We start from the raw sequence: 14,175 nt of genomic DNA, 5'->3' as shown, positions 1-14,175 counted from the left end.
CCTGCTCCAGCTCTGGTGTGAAGAATGGATTCAGGGACCCCTGGAGACTTAGCTCATCAGAGAAGGTGGGGGGCGGAACACAGGGCAGGGGCAGGGTGGTTAAGGCCCATTTTTGTTTCCTTCTGAGCTGGGTCTGTATCCTAGGTGCTTGTGCAACACAAATCTTGTGTCCAGTAAGTGGTGACTGGTTCTCACATGTCAGGTGTTCTCTCATGTGTCAAGCCCTGAGCCAGGCAGTTTACACCAATTCTTATTTATCTACATCTTACTACATACTCACTTATCCCCATTTTACAGTTGATGAAACAGGTTCAGAGGGGTGAACAACCTTTCCTGAAACCAATTTGTGAAATCAGGTCTTACACCCAGGCTTCTCTGCCCAATCTGGTGTTTTCCTCCCACCCTGCCTATGAACCATGGGTGGGCTGAGCACGGAGCGGGAGGCCCTGGGCAAAGCTGCCCAGAGGGCAGAGGCTCCAAGGACCATTTGGGCAATTTCTCTCACTCTTCCCTGGTAGGCAGCAGAGAACATACGATCTTTCACTCTTTCAGTCATATCATGGTTTTTGCAGATCAACAAGGGCCCGAGAATGCTGCTTATCTTATCACAAAGCTAGAGCTTCTAAATCTGGAAATTCCAGTTACAGTATGCCCAGGGAGCCAAACCCCTTAGTCCAGAGCCTTGTCCAGCTTGGCCAGCACTAGGCACTTAGATAATAGCCAACTTTCTCCTGGGTTCACAGGCAAGAAGAGGCACAGGACCTTAGAAGCCTGACCTCCTATGGGTCCAGAGCCCAGTTTACTGTTAAAAGGATTAATCTCACCGAGCCTCTCAGCCCACAGCCAGCACCACTTCCACCAGGAAGCCATCCAGGATCTCCCCATTGGAGCAGTCTCTCGCTTTTCAGAGGTTACATTTTAATCTGTCTCCCTCACAGCATTTAGTATTATGTATTTTTAAATCCTTGTATACGTTATTTACAATGGTATTTCAGATTTCTCTCTGAAGGTGGAGACAGTATCTCGTGTCTTCTACAGAGCCCAGCACTATTGCTGTACATAGTAGGTACTCAATGGTGAGTAAATAAAGAAGGAACTAATATCTATTAAGTTTCTACCCAGTGACAGGCACTATGCAGAGAGCCTTTACATGTCTATCTCTAATCTAGACAACTGTTTTAAGAATATCTGGGTCAGAAGTTTAGAAATGTTCCTAAGATCAAATCAGGAGCTGGGATTCAATCCCGGGGTTCTTAATCTTCAAGGCTTCTTTCTTCTTCTTCCTCATCTGTTTAGAATTATGTTACTTGGGCACTATTTTAAACTCTTCACATGTGCCAACGCATTTAATCCTCAAAATAATCCTAACATGTATGTTCTTTTACAATCCCAATTTTATAGTTGAAAAAGTGAGGCAGAGAGGAATTAATTTGCTCAAGATCACACAAACTAGTTAAGTGGCAGAGCTAGAACTCAACACACACAGCCCGACTTGAGGGTCTGTATCTTAACCCCAGCCCTAGCTTTCCTGCCACGCAAGTTATTAGGTGCACAAAGCATTTACGAGCCACTTTTTCAAGCTTACTTTGAATCATGTAATAAACCCAAGGTAGAACAGGTTTTATTCTTCCCATCCTCCCTTCCACTGGAGCCACACTGCTTAGGTTAAAATCTTGGCCCCACCACTAGGTATCCACACAACCAGGTAAGTTACTCCACCTCTTTGTGTCTGTTTTCTTATCAGTAAAATGAGGATAATAGCACCTATTACAACGGTTGTTGTAAGGATTAAGTTAATGCAAGCACAACAGAACAGTGCTGGACACATAGTGTGTGTTACCTGCACCTCCTATAGTGATAGTTTTATCCAGAATCAGAGGGCAATGAAGGGTTCTATATAAATGAACTTCCAAGATAACTGAAGTTTATCCTCTTTATTCAGATTCACATTTTCCGAAAATGTGTTGTTACCTCTTCTTTTTAAACATGGGCATGGCAGCTCTTAGTGAGTATCTGCCATGTAACAGAAACCATGACTTTGTATCCATCATCTTTTTTTTCAGAGTGTCTCGATCTGTTGCCCAGTCTGGAGTGCAGTGGTGTGATCACAGCTCACTGCAGCCTCGAACTCCTGGCTTCAAGTGATCCTCCCACCTCAGTCTCCTGAGTAGCTAGGACTTCAGGTGCACGTCACCATGCCTGGCTAATTTTTAAATATATATATACTTTTTTGTAGAGACAGAGTGTTGCTATGTTGTCGAGGCTGGTCTGGAACTCCTGGAATCAAGCAATCCTCCTGCCTGGGCCTCCCAAAATTCTGGGATTACAGGCATGAGCCACCACACCCAACCTGTATCTATCATCTTTAATCCTGGCAACAACCCTGTAAGGGAACTGTTATCCCTGAGGACCACAGAGGTTAACAGATTTACCCAAAAACACACAGCTAGGAAATGGTAAGACCAGAATTTAGGCCCATGTTCATAAAACTCCAAGGTCTGGATTCCCTCTACAAGGCCAGGAACTTGCTCAGGAAGCTGAGATGCATCAGGGTTTTCTTTTGCTTGTATGTGGTTAAGGTAGCATGCTACAAGGGAGCAAGGGTGGAGGGTTCCTTACCTGCTTCTACCCATTCTAGGTCCAGAGTTTTGATTCAATTAAGTACAGCCTCTACCCCATCCAGGTCTCTGTATGTCACAGTGCCTAGAAGGATCTTTAACTCATGTAGAGGCCCACAATTTGGAGAACAAATCAGGGTTGTCTCAGTCCTGACAAGTCCAATCATCATTAAAAGGCCCACAGGCTGAGCAAGCAATTCAGTTCAGTCTCTCCTGTGTGTCTTACAGAGCCTCGGAGGGGTGTGGGGTCTCCTCTGTGCTCAATGAGGGCCTGGGTTGCTGAGTCTTGCACACCTGCTCTTAAGAGCAGTCCTTTGAGCATACGTAGCCGCAGAGAGCAAAAGGCAGTCCAGTGTGGTAGAAGAGTAAGTCTCACAGCTGAGTCATCTGGGTTGGAACCTGGCTTGTCCAGCTGTGAACCTTTCCTAGGTTGGGGTTTCTTGGCCAAATTGCTTCCATCTCTCTATACCTTATATTTTCTATTTAAGTGTCATAAGGAATAAAGTATACATTTATTAAGAACCTTAGTGCCAGGCTCAGAGAAGGCCCCCAGTAAGTGTCAGCTTTTTCCCATTTCTTTCCCTTCCCACAAACTAACTCAATCAAGTTCTGACTCCAGAGGAAACAGGATGGAGAGGCTGTAACTAAGCCCTTAGGTCTTGGGCAGCTGCACACATTCCATACACTTAGTGCAGTGAGGAGAGAAAAATGGGTGAGGTCTTTCTGTAGTTTTCCCCACTCCCATGAGATAATCTTTTATGTCATTCACCTGGATACATAACTTTAGGACTTACACTCCTTTGGAGAGATTGTAAAAAATAAATGGCTTTCAAACATTTTATCTTGTGACCCAGTACATATTCAATAATGAATTCTATTTCATGATTTTAAAAATGATGCTCATTAACATACTGAAAAATTTACATATAATGGATCAAAGCAAAGATATGCAAAGTCACCCTAAAGAGGCATTATAGTTACCCAACTAGTCAAACCAGACTGTAACCTGATTAAAGATATTAATCTGAAAAATGCGTCCATGAGAGGGGCCCAGGCACCCCTGGCTGCAGAGATCAAGCGGTGCCTCAGAGGCAGGAGGTATCCAACCACCAGCAAGGGAGGAGTCATGTTCAACCAATTGTGGGCACTCCAAGTCCTGTGGCAACTTTATTTTTACTGGAAAGTGACATTCGGGTCTTTATATCAGTCCCTGTGAAATTTCTTAATAGAGATCTGTCTCCATTTTATTGATGAAAATCAGGTTTCTAAACTTGAAGGTCAGACCTTGGACCAGGCTTAATTCACTCAAGTAATGAATGCTACTTAAATGAGGCCTCCTAGGAGACTGCTGGCCTTTTCCAGTGAACACAGCCGTAACATCAAATGATGCGGCCTTGTGGGAGCTCTGCTTCTAACAAAAAATCCCAACAGTCACCATGTATGTTTTTAGTAATGCTAGTAAGGAACAGAATACTATGTTCTGGGGACACCTTCCCCAATCCTCTCAGCTAGAACTATTATCTCCCTTCTCTGGGGATCTCAGCACTCCTACGGTATCCTCAGTACCCAATGCTGTGAAATTATGTGAGTAGATGCCTATCTTTCCTACTATACCACTAATGGCAAGGCCCTCATATGAGTCTTCTCTGTCCCTGGCCCAGCACACAACAGATCTTAGCAAAGGTCAATAGAATAATGACTTTCTCACTGTGCATTTTCAAAACTAAGACAATAGAGACCTTTCTGGAAGTAAAAGGTACATTATAGATCCATGCATAGAAGAAAAAAAGTAACTTAATGTATCTTTTTTTTTCTTCAGCAGAACAGAGTAATTGAAAACGGATTTTTGAGTCAGACTGCTTGGGTTTTTTTGGGTTTTGAGACGGAGTTTCACTCTTTTGCCCAGGCTGGAGTGAAGTGGCATGATCTTGGCTCACTGCATCCCCCACCTCACCCACCCCCTGCATCTGGTTCAAGCAATTGTCCTGCCTCAGCCTCCCAGGTAGCTGGGATTATAGGCGCCCGCCACCACGCCCAGTTAATTTTTTTTGTAGTTTTAGTAGAGACGGAGTTTCGCCACGTTGGCCAGGCTGGTCTGGAACTCCTGACCTCAGATGATCCACCTGCCTTGGCCTTCCGAAGTGCTAGAATTACAGGCGTGAGCCACTGCGCTCAGCCAACTGCCTGGGCCTGGGTTTGAATCCTAGCTCTGGCGCTTTTTAGCTCAGTGGTCTTGGACAAATTATTTAACCTCTTTGTACCTCTCAGTCTTCTCATCTGTAAACTGGGGATATGGAGGTTAAATTAATCAGTATATATAAAGTACTTTAAATAGTACGGGGCACTAAGTGCTGTATAAGTGCTAACTTGCAATTATTATTTTTATGTATTTTTTTGGAGACAGAGTCTCACTGTCACCCAGGCTTGGAGTACGGTGGCATGGTCTTGGCTCACTGCAGCCTCCATCTCCACGGTTCAAGCAATTCTCCTGCCTCAGCCTCACGAGTGTAGCTGGGACTACAGGCGTGCGTCACCATGCCCAGCTAATTTTTGTATTTTTAGTAGAGCCGGGGTTTCACCATGTTGGCCAGGCTGGTCTCAAATTCCTGACCTCAAGTGATCTGCCCACCTTGGCCTCCCAAAGTCCTGGGATTACAGTCGTGAGCCACCGTGCCCAGCCTGCAATTATTATTTTCAAAAACTGTCTATCCATAAGAAAGATTAGAGGTTACCAAGAAGCAGAATCCACAGGTCAAGTGTAGAATGACAAGATGCAACAGCACTGCAGAGTAAATGAATGGATTTAATAAAACCGGCAAACAAAAGAGACTTAGAAGTTATCATCTACTCTAGTGGTTCTCAAACTGAGGCCCCTGAGTCAACATCACCATCATCTGGGAACCTGTTAGAAATGTAAATTCGGGGGTCCAACTCTACAACCTACTGAATCAAAAACTCTGGGGCTGGAGTCCAGCAATCCGTAGTTTGACACGTCCTCCAGGTGATCCTATTGCTTGCTAAATTTTGAGTACTCCTTTCCCCTTACCACCTACATCTAATCAGACCTCAAGACCTGTTAATTCTCCTAAATCTTTCTCAAATTGGTCCCCTTCTCTTAGTCTCCAGCCACAACCACATTTTAAGTTCTTATCATTTCACCTGCATGACTGCAACAATCTTCCACCTGCTCTCCCTGCCTTACCTGATTTTCTTCTAAGGCAATTCCCCAAATCACCACCAATGAAATCTTATGAACACAAACACCTCAGTCTTTTGCCCACAAACCTACACTCTAGTCACACTGAGCTACTTCGAACTCTTCAAAACTTACTCTGCCTTTCCCTTTTTATGTACTCTTTCCAGAGCCTTGTCAGTACTGATAAATTACTTTTCATTTTTTCTAGCCTTTTGGTTTTAAATGTTGTATTTAAAACAAGGTTGGGCTGAGCCTATAATCCCAGCACTTTGGGTGGTTGAGGAGGGAGGATCACTTGAGTTCAAGACCAGCCTGGGCAACAAAGTGAGACCTCTATCTCTACTAAATAACTAACTAACTAGGTCCAGTGGCATGCATTTAGAGTCCTAGCTACTTGGGAGGCTGAGGCGGGAGGATCTCTTGAGCCCAGGAGTTCATGGTTACAATGAGCTATGACTGTGCTACTGCACTCCAGCCTGGGCAACAGAGTGAGACTCTGTCTCTACAAAAAAAGAAAAACTAAAAGCAAGGCTGGCTACTCCCCCCATATACTTATCACTTATGATAACACTAATAATCATTAAGTGCTTTCATGTGTCAGAAACTGTTCTAAACCCTCATACGAGTTAAATACAAGAATGAATGGGAAAATGTTTTATAAGATGCCATGTATATGTTTATTACATTAATCCTCAAGAACAGCGATTACATGGATTATTTCATTTGTGACACTGCTCCTCTGACTACTCATCATTAACAGGAATACAGAGTAGTGGTTAAAACTCTGGAGCCCATCTCCTAGGTTCAAATTCCAGCTCTGCCACTTACTAGCTGCATAACTGTGGCCTAGTTTGGGTTCCTCTTCTGTAAAATGGCGAAGATAATAGTACCTATACCTTTCATGGTTACTATTGTGAGGATTAAATAAATTAATAGTAAAGCATCTAGGATCATGCCTGGAGCTTAGTAAATGTTATTTATTATTATTTATCATGTCCTGTTCCTACCACTTCCTATAAGTAAATTTTTTTTTTCTTCCACACAAAATAAAACAAAGCATGGTAAACTGAAAAGAGTATCATGCTTAGGATCAGACCAACCAGGGTTCAGTTCCTGGCTCATCTTCTCATCAGCTGGATGATCTGAAGCACATTATTTTAACATTTTTGAGCCTCAGTTTCTCCATTTCTAAAACAGGGGATAACAATATCTACTACTTAGAGGTATTGTGAAGATTAAACAAGAAAAGAGAAAACACACATAAAATGCCTAGTGGAGTGCTTCATATATAATGTACATTCAACAGCCAATGGCTCTTTTAGCTATTAGTAATATTGTGGTTAAATTTATTTAAAATAAATAATAAAGAGCTATCAAAGCTAAATCCTTTAAAACAATCCCGTGAATTAAGTACTGTGATGTACATTAGATGAGAAAAATGAGGTTGAGGGAGGCTAAATAACTTTCTCAAAATCATCTTTACATTACATCCTCAAAAATGGCAGAAACAGATTCCGTCCCAGTACTGTGAGTTTATTAGAACACAGAGCCTTCCAAAAGTCCATGTCACATTTTTTTTTTTTTTTAATATGGAGTCTTGCTCTGTTGCCCAGGCTGGGGTGCAGTGGCAGAGTCTCGGCTCACTGCAACCTCCGCCTCCCAGGCTCAAGCGATTCTCCTGCTTCAGCCTCCCAAGTAGCTGGGATTACAGGCACCTGCCACCATGCCTGGCTAATTTTTGTATTTTTTATTAGAGACAGGGGTTTCACCGTGTTGGCCAGGCTGGTCTTGAACTCCTGACCTCAGGAGATCCACCCACCTTGTCCTCCCAAAGTGCTGGGATTAGTTTTTTTTTTTTTTTTTTTTTTTTTTTTTTTTTTTTTTTGAGACAGGGTCTTGCTCTGTTGCCTAGGCTGGAGCACAGCAGCACAACCCCAGCTTCTTGCAGCCTCACTGGGCTCAATTGATCCTCCCACCTCAGCCTCCAGTAGCTGGCACTACAGGCATGCACCACCACACCTGGCTTTTTTTTTTTTTTTTTTTGTAGAGATGGGGTCTCACCATGTTGCCCCAGGCTGGTCTCAAACTCCTGGGCTCAAGTGACCCTCCCACCTCAGCCTCCCAAAGTGCTGGGATTACAGGCATGAGCCACTGTCCCCAGTGACAAATTCTTTTTTCTTTTTGAGACGGAGTCTCACTCTGTCACCCAGGCTGGAGTCCAGTGGTGTGATCTCCGCTCACTGCAACCTCTGCCTCCCGGATTCAAGCAATTCTCCTGTGTCAGCCTCCCGAGTAGCTAGGACTATAGGTGCAAGCCACTATGCTCATCTAATTTTTTCGCATTTTTAGTAGAGACAGAGTTTCCCCATGTTCGCCAGGTTGTTCTCGAACTCCTGACCTCAGGTGATCTGCCCACCTCAGCCTCCCGAAGTGCTGGGATTACAGGCGCGAGCCACTGCGTCGGGCCTACAAATTCTTATTCAACACATATATACAAAGCCACATATGTTTTAGGCACTGTCTTTATGCATATACATTTCATTTCTTTCACAAAAGACATGAAAGACTTCTATATTCCAGAAGGCAGAAGCTTGGGTGCTCTAGCTTTACAAGTAAAATAGCACAGGCAGGCAAAAGGACATGATAACCAAAAATAATAGTTTACATTTATTATTTATTCTATACCAGGTGCTGTCCCAAACCCTTTACACGTATTAATCTGTGCTGATTGTATATAGCTACTCCTCCTTGGACACAGCATGGACATAATCAGAGGACCATGCAAAACTCCACTGCAAATTAGATATATGGATAGGATTCTTTATTATTACTTAAATTTTACTGTTCTCATAATTACAGGCTACAACTTAGAGGTTTGAAACTTTAAGAGAAAATTCTATAATAAAGAGAGCTCAAATAAACATGAATCAGTATGTAGAAGATGTTTAAAACTTTGTAAGTAGTGCCACTTAGCTCTGGGCAATACTTATCTGTCCTTTTCAAGCACAGGCCCTGGAGCCAGAGTCAGCAACATAAAATACCACAAACGACTCTAAGACATTCATCCTACACAAGCGAGCACATAGATATACATATATATTTATATAATATATACATACTTTAACATTATATTGGTCCACGGAGTATACACATTTTAACAAAAGATAAAAATCTATGTAATCCAGTTAAACATATGTAAGATTAGGATACATTTATTACATTGAAAGTGGGTGTTTATAAGTTATAGATATTTATTATTTTCGAGTTTTTTTTTTTTTTTTTTGAGACGGAGTCTTGCTCTGTCGCCGAGGCTGGGGTGCAGTGGCCGGATCTCAGCTCACTGCAAGCTCCGCCTCCCGGGTTTACGCCATTCTCCTGCCTCAGCCTCCCGAGTAGCTGGGACTACAGGCGCCCGCCACCTCGTCCGGCTAGTTTTTTGTATTTTTTAGTAGAGATGGGGTTTCACCATGTTAGCCAGGATGGTCTCGATCTCCTGACCTCGTGATCCACCCGTCTCGGCCTCCCAAAGTGCTGGGATTACAGGCTTGAGCCACCGCGCCCGGCCTCGGGTGTTTTTTTAATTAAAAAAATTTTTGAAGCATTTCCAACATTTGCTCATTTTCCCAGTGCAAAAGAAAGTTGTTCAAGTCAACTTACCTTTATCCTAAGGAGTTTAAGAGGAAGAAAACAAACAAAAATACCACCTATCGCAACTCCCAATACTTAACTTCTCAGTCAAATTTTGCAGAAAATCCTTAGGTCACTGGATTCGTTTATCAAAATTAAAGCCTTGTGATTATGATTCAGCCCTTGCTTCATATGTATGACTTTTATGCAGAAATGTTTCTATTTACAAAGGTAGAAAAAAGTTATTAGCAGTGCAAGACACTGGTTTAAAGTTTGTTTTAAACTGTAGGAGTCCAATTGTGTAATGGAAAGAAAACAAGCACCATTTGAAGAAGAAATGAATTGGATACTTTGAAATTTATTTATAGGCTAGGCAATAAGTTACTCAGATTAACACAGATCAATACCACCTTGACTTGGTGACCCAGATAATTCTAATTAGATTTTAGGTGCATTTTTCTTTATCTTGGTATTCAATACATCATCTAAGTCAGTAACCATGTTAAACAAAATTAAAATGACAAGTTACAGCTTACTTCACAGTCTATTTCAAATTCAGCTTGTCCACTAGGTCGGTTTTACAGGAGTGGTCTTTTAACACATGAAGAGTTTTGATAATCTGGCAGGTCTCTTCTCTACCAATTAAACAAACAAGAGTTTTGTTGCTAGCTTGACAATTTTATAGGTGAAAAACACGAAGTGAGTAAATAAACCACAAAGATGGACAAAAAGCAATATGATATAAAACATATCACTTTTTTTCCTATTTGTATTGAGTGAAAGTTTTTACATTTCAAGTAAATGAGCCTTCATTTAAAAAAAAAAAAAAAACAACAAGTATATATGAAAAATTAAAGTACCTTCCAGTTCTAGCTTGCTGAAGTTTCTTCTGCAAAAGTACAAAAATAAACCCACTAAGAACTAAACAGGACAGGGCCACGGCAAAGGCAGAATGGCTGCCATGTTAAGACTTGCTTGCCTTATACTGATGGGTATATTTTAGGTGATAAATTTTCTCCACTATCTAGCACTTAAAATGAACATTTTCTTACAAACTTTATTTGTAAGAAACTAATTTTTATTAATTAGCAAACACACCGAGAGGTATCTGTTGATCTAAAATTCTCTAAATCCAGATAAATCTTTAAAAAAATTTATTTCACACATGAGGCTTTAATATTTTTAGTTAGGAAAAGATCGAATCTGAGGCTATAATGGTTCAACCTAAAGTGTCCCTTTTCCATACTGGAGTAAATCTGTGCAAAATATTTTTCCTTGTCTCTAAAAAACAAATTAAGTAGTATTTTTACTATAAGGAAATTTAAAAATGTACTTTAGCCAATTTGCACCAATCATAAAAGAAGTAAGATATTCTTTCCCTTATCCTCACTCAACCATTCCAATCAGGGGAGAATACTGCAAACTTTAAGAACCTCGCTGGCTATCATCAGAATAACTACAGAACAGCGTAGTGCAGGGTGAAACTATTTCTCTATATTCCAGAAAGCAGAAGCTTGGGTGCTCTAGCTTTACAAGTAAAATAGCACAGGCAGGCAAAAGCTCACAGTAAATGTATACCAGAACAGGGGCCAGAGGCCTAAGTGAAGGTGAATTTGTCTGACTGGGTTACGGCTTTTATAAGAAAAAAAAAGACGAATCTGTAATGAAGAAAAAAAAAATCTTAAAATTTTGTCACATTTACAGGAATCTCAAACCTTTTGTATTCCCATGCTCACAGGTAGTTTTGATACACATTGTAAATAGTTTCAGTATTCAGGAAGAAGAGTACTATATTGTTGCCAAAGAACAAGAGAATTCTTCATGCTTCTGATATCTCAGATTTGCTGAGTGCAATAGCCAGTTCTAAGTCTTCTTGTTCTTGCTGATTTAGTCGGGCAAGCCTCTGCTCTTCTTCTCTCTCACTTTCCCTTTTGGCCCATTCGATCATATCTTCCTCAGAGGGATACTGCCATTTAAAAGATCGATGAACAAATGAATAAATAAATGAGTAAAGCAAATAAAAAGAAGGAAATAGTTTTTACAAAAGGACATTAACTTGTTTCACCTGAAGGACTCTGGAAATAGTCTGGTTACTTGTTAATTCTTTTTTTTTTTTTTTCCTGAAAACATGTTTAATATTATTAAACCATAGTTTAATTTAAAAAATTAATTCAATCTATAGACAGAATATAAAACTAAATGTTAAAAATATCACTAGGCTAGATGTGATGGCTCATGCCTATAATCCCAGCACTTTGGAGGCCAAGACAGGTGGATCACCTGAGGTCAGGAGTTTGAGACCAGCTTGGCCAACATGGCAAAACGCCTTCTCAGCTAAAAATACAAAAATTAGCCGGGCATGGTGGCGATGCCTGTAATCCCAGCTACTTGGGAGGCTGAGGCACAAGAATCACTTGAACCCAGGTGGCGGAGTTTGCAGTGAGCTGCAACTGCACCACTGCACTCCAGCCTGGGTGACAAAGTGAGATTCCATCTAAAAAATACATATATATATATATATATATATATAAAATGTTATATATAATCACTAAAAAAAGTAGAAATGCTTATAGTAGATTAGAAGATTTAAAAACAGGAGAGGGCTAGCCTTTTTGATCTAATGTAATGTAAAACATTTACTACTTCAACTTTACTGAGACCCTCACATGATAAATCATTTTTAACTTAATCCCACTGGTAGTTTCCTAACCCTTAATGTATAGAAAAGCTAAGAAGCAAAACAAACAAACAAACAAACAAAAGCTGATTTTGCTATACATCATATTAAAGTATTGGGTATGCTAAGCAAGATATGATGTAAACCTAATCTTTTTTTTTTGCTCTTGTTGCCCAGGCTGGATGCTATGGCACAATCTTGGATCACCACAACCTCTGCCTCCCGGGTTCAAGCGATTCTCCTGCCTCAGCCTCCCGAGTAGCTGGGATTACAGGCATGTACCACCACGCCCGGCTAATTTTGTATTTTTAGTAGAGATAGGGTTTCTTCATGTTGGTTAGGCTGATCTCGAACTCCTGACCTCAGATGATCCGCCCACCTTGGCCTCCCAAGAACCTAATCATATTTTATAAAAAGCATTTTGAGCCAGGCATAGTGGCTGACATCTGTAATCCTAGTACTTTGGGAGGCCAAGGTGGGCCAATTGCTTGAGCTCAGACGTTCAAGAAGTTCATCTTGGCAACATGGCAAAACCCTGTCTTTACAAAAAGATTAGCCAGGTATGGTGATGCACATCTATAGTCCCAGCTACTTGGGAGGATCACCTGAGCCTGGGAAGTTGAGGCTGCAGTGAGCTGTGATCATATCACCGCTCTCCAGCCAGATGGACGGAGTGAGCCAAAAAAAAAAAAAAAAAAGAAAAAAAAAGCATTATGAAGATTTCTCCAGGCTTTGGCAACTTTTAGACCAGTCTAAATAAAATCTTAACACTCATAATTATTATGTTGGGGAAACATTTTTATCTACCCCAAACAGCAACCTTGGCAAATACTAAATTAAAAAATTCAAATTGGTTTCAAGTCTTGTCACACAGAAAATCCTTCATGAAAGGATGAAATAAAATACCTTGTCAGGCTTTTGAAATGGTCGTTTTTTTCCCCCTAGGGAATTAAGCAAAACTTTGAAATGTGTAACACTTAACACATTTTACAATGAAAAAAGAAGCTGTTTTTTATTACACTATACTGAGAGTTTGGAGCAAAATGCCTCAGCTGTTGTTCAGCCTCCTTCCAACCAGATTTGTTGTTGTTGTTTTGAGACGGAGTCTCACTCTGTAACCCAGTTTGAGGACGGCGGCACTATCTCAGATCCTGCAACCTCCGCCTGGGGCTTAAGTGATCCTCCCACCTCAGCCTCCCTAGCTGGGATTACAGGCCTGCGCCACCACGCCTGGCTAATTTTGTATTTTCAGTAGAGATGGGGTTTCACTATGTTGGCCAGGCTGGTCTCACACTCCTGACCTCAAGTGACCCACCTGCCTCAGCCTTCCAAAGTGCTGGGATTACAGGTATGAGCTACCCTGTCTGGCCCCAACCAGATTTTGACTTGCTAAAACCATACTTAAGATATTAAATGCCACAAACTACCACAGGGTTATTTTACACAAAGAGAATTATAACCCCCTAAAAAGGCTAATTTTTGATTCTCTGCTTGAAACAAATCAAATTCCATCTAATGAAAGGTAAATTGGGCCAGGCACGGTTGTTCACAACTGTAATCCCAGCACTTCGGGAGGCCAAGGCAGGTGCATTGCGAGGTCAAGAGATCGAGACCATCCTGGCCAACATGGTGAAATCCTGTCTCTACTAAAAACACAAAAATTAGCTAGGTGTGGTGGCGCATGCCTGTAGTCCCAGCTACTTGGGAGGCTGAGGCAGGAGAATCACTTGAACCTGGAAGGCGTAGATTGCAGTGAGCTGACATTACGCCACCGCACTCCAGTCTGGCAACAGAGCAAGACTCTGTCTCAAAAAAAAAAAAAAAAAAAAAGAAAAAAGGAAAGTCACGCTGGGCACGACGACGGCTCACACCTGTAATCCCCAACATTTTGAGAGGCTGAGGCGGATGGACCACCTGAGGTCAGGAGTTCAAGACCAGCCTGACCAACATGGAGAAACCCCGTCTCTACTAAAAATACAAAATTAGCCAGGTGTGGTGGCACATGCCTGTAATCCCAGCTACTTGGGAGGCTGAGGCGGGAGAATCGCTTGAACCCG

General features: G+C 41.6%; 1 protein-coding gene across 20 annotated transcripts in view; it reads right to left on the bottom strand.

Moving 5' to 3' along the window:
• Positions 1-9,779: 9,779 nt before the first annotated feature.
• Positions 9,780-14,175, bottom strand: part of EPS15 (epidermal growth factor receptor pathway substrate 15) — a 161,741-nt gene continuing 157,345 nt past the window's right edge. For all 20 annotated transcript variants that reach the window (XM_074006968.1, XM_074006963.1, XM_074006967.1 and 17 more), the window contains one exon: positions 9,780-11,407. In XM_074006968.1, coding sequence (XP_073863069.1) covers positions 11,261-11,407 — 147 coding nt within the window. In that variant the 3' untranslated portion in view covers positions 9,780-11,260. The remainder of the gene's footprint in view (positions 11,408-14,175) is intronic.

Source organism: Macaca fascicularis, chromosome 1 (assembly GCF_037993035.2).
Source record: "Macaca fascicularis isolate 582-1 chromosome 1, T2T-MFA8v1.1".
Lineage (NCBI taxonomy): Eukaryota > Metazoa > Chordata > Mammalia > Primates > Cercopithecidae > Macaca > Macaca fascicularis.
Note: the sequence above shows the minus strand (reverse complement) of the source record. Positions and strands in the feature narration are given on the sequence as shown.